Source organism: Homalodisca vitripennis, unplaced genomic scaffold (assembly GCF_021130785.1).
Source record: "Homalodisca vitripennis isolate AUS2020 unplaced genomic scaffold, UT_GWSS_2.1 ScUCBcl_8702;HRSCAF=16918, whole genome shotgun sequence".
Taxonomy (NCBI): domain Eukaryota; kingdom Metazoa; phylum Arthropoda; class Insecta; order Hemiptera; family Cicadellidae; genus Homalodisca; species Homalodisca vitripennis.
Window position 1 is genome coordinate 1 of NW_025784819.1, and position 3,185 is coordinate 3,185.

At 34.4% G+C, this 3,185-nt stretch overlaps 1 protein-coding gene across 1 annotated transcript; it reads left to right on the top strand.

Moving 5' to 3' along the window:
* Positions 1-364: 364 nt before the first annotated feature.
* On the top strand, positions 365-1,582 carry LOC124374486 (vesicular glutamate transporter 3-like; the record flags this gene model as incomplete). The annotated part of the gene is made up of 2 exons (XM_046832693.1): positions 365-552; positions 1,508-1,582. Coding segments are annotated over 2 exons (263 nt in total), but the record flags the coding sequence as incomplete, so codon positions are not given.
* Between the last annotated feature and the right edge of the window lie 1,603 nt (positions 1,583-3,185).

Consider the following 3,185-nt stretch of genomic DNA (forward strand, 5'->3'; position numbering starts at 1 on the left):
TTTTGATTGGGGCAATAAGGCATATCCAACCATTCCACTCGAGGTATAATTTACACGAACAAAATAACCCTTGCGCGCATAAAATTAGAAATTTCAAAAGTCATCAGGAGAGAATTGCTTCGTGAATCCAATTACAAAAAGAATTCCCTCACCTCTTGATAATGAAATGAGTAAATTCCACATGAAAACACGATTTCAATATTTAATGATAACGTAGTTAGATTCATATATTTACGATTTTGTCTCGTGCTTGGCTGAGTTCGAGACCACTGTAAAATCTATCTAATTATGTAAAAAATTATTGTAACAATTTCTCATTATTTGCAGGAGCTCAGTTTGGTACAATGATAACCATGTTTTGTAGCTGGGTACCTGGCCGCCAGTCCGTGGGGCTGGCCCAGTATCTTCTACTGTACTGGACTGTGCGGTGTATTGTGGTCTGTGGTCTGGCTGTTTGTAGGCGCCAACTCTCCGGACTCCCACCCTTCCATCAGTGATCACGAGCGTAAATATATAAAATCCACCCTCATCAACAACTCGGAAAATAGCAGCGTAAGTTTAAACACAAAACTAAGCCGAAAAGTACCTAAAAGATCACATTACTCTTTGTAAAATCTTACTGTGGAAAATTTGGAGCGTTCGAGTCTTAATTAGTAAGGAAACGGTGCAGCATGTTTTGTCCTTGGTATAAAACATACATCGTAATGTCAATGTCACAGTAGTGTTTAAAATTGGGGTTGGACAATTTTACTACGTTAAACATCAATGGAGGAATACAATTATGAAAGGGGTTTCGAGGAGTGTATATACGCGATGCCTATCCGTCTTACAGATGGATACTTTTTCGAACTTATTATTAAACATTTTTAATAACTAAATCACTAGATCAGTCGAAACACTTGAAGGACATTAGGGTCTGAATATTTGCCATCGTTACATGTTGTAAAATAGAGCATCACTTTTAGAGGACTGACACTTTTCCTCGAGTGTCAAAAGAATTTAAGAATAAGGTTAATGCAAAAACAAATCATGCGGTCTTTCATCTGATCTGATTGTCTACAGAGTGGTGTGTGCAGTGCGCCTTTTTTATGACGATGTATTGTGTGTAGTAGAGCCGCCGTGAATCCTAAGCTACATGCTTGCATATTTTGGTTTGCAACTTGTTCCGTTTTAACGGTTAACACTAGCGAGTTCATTCCTTTTTGTTGCCTTTGTGTTTGCATAAACGTTGTGTCTTAAGTTTTTTTTGCACCTGAAAAAGATTATAGGTGCCTAACCTTAAAACTTTATGTTCTATTTTTTCTATAATATATATACGCAATATATAATATATAATACATAATGAAGGAAAATGCCTAAAATCATGTTAATATTTCCGGAGTTAAGATCCGTAAGCTTAGATAGTAAGTATATATGGTATTTTCATAGGTATTTTCTGAAATATTCACACTCTGATACTATATGTTGTGTATTGTAATTTTAAACTGTTAATTAATCTTATCTACAGTCAATGTCGACCCCCTGGAGGGCTGTGGCTACGTCTGTTTCCAGTGTGGGCTCTAATGTTTTGTCACCTGTGTAACAACTGGGGTTTCTGGACCATAGCTACTATGTTACCCAGCTACGTCAGCCAAAATGCTCCACTTCGACATCCAAAGTGTAAGTAATCACAAAGTGGTATCACAAGGCACCATATAAGTCTCTGGACATTCTTTTGTACATAATTTCCTTTATTCACGATGCATATTTCCACAAGGTTATAACAGTTTTTCTACATATAATTGAATTTTTACGCGTTTTAGTTAAACGATCATAAATCATAATAATAATTAAGTTACATCTAGGAATTTTGCATGTACTTTTTTGTCGGTATCGAAATCAGGGCCAAAAACAGTAATGGTATATATATATATATGTATCCCCAAAATCTAAACAGTTTATTGTGTAATACTTATTGCATGGGATAAAATTTACTAGAATTATTAGTGTTCTTTACGTCAGTACAATAATATTCACGTGAAATTACAATATATATAAATTGTAATTATATATATAATATATATATATATATATATATATATATATTTCAATAAACATTGAATCGCAAAAAGTACTTGCTCCGCCGGGAGTCGAACCCGGATCTCTCACTTATCGGGTGAATGTGCTACCATTACACCACAGAGCGCTTACTTTATCCGATTCAATTATTTTGTATTTGGCCGTATCTGTCACATATGCGTTTAAATAAGCAAACTAACATATGATCGGAAGACCAAATACCTGTCAAACGACTTTTATTTACATTAAATTGTATAAATGGCTATTGCCTTATTTAATTTCAATAAACATTGAATCGCAAAAAGTACTTGCGATTATGGTAGCACATTCACCCGGCAAGTGAGAGATCCGGGTTCGACTCCCGGCGGAGCATATATATATACACACACACACACACCATGTGTGTGTGTGTGTGTTTTCATATTGATTTATAAGAGTTTTAACATTTATTCTCAACTGTTCAAAGTTCAAAAATGCTTTATTCACAAAATTTGATTTACATACATGGGCATTACATTATCCAATACAATACAATACAATACAATATACAATACTATATACTTTACTGCCAGAAACAATTTTAACATTGCATAGCATGCGTCACATAATAATAATTGTATATTCATTAAAATAATGAAATGTCTTATGCTAACGATTTTAATTTTTAAAATATTGTAAACAATATCGATTTTAGTTAACAAATAAAAGTTGTCAAGCAGTAAAATTAATATATAATAAAAAATAACTTTGGATGTCAGCGCCCCTGTACTACCGCACATTGGAGCTAGTGAGATGGTCCATGAATTCACCAACTGTATAAAAAGAATGAGACACTAAAAAGTGTCGCAATGTAATTTTGAACCGATTTAGATCATTTATTGATTTTATTTCTTCAGGGAGCCCATTTAGAAAACTTTATGCCGGCTTGAGAAGGAAGTTGCTCGTATCTTCTCAATCTATGCTGAGCAGGTCTGATATTTTCTCGATACCTCGTATCGTAGTTGTGAATGTCACGACCTCGAACCATTTGGCTCTTAAACCGACAATGTACAGTAGTCTCCAGTATATAAAAAACATGGCAATGTTAGTATTTTGAGCTCCCTAAATGAATTTCTACACGACTCTCT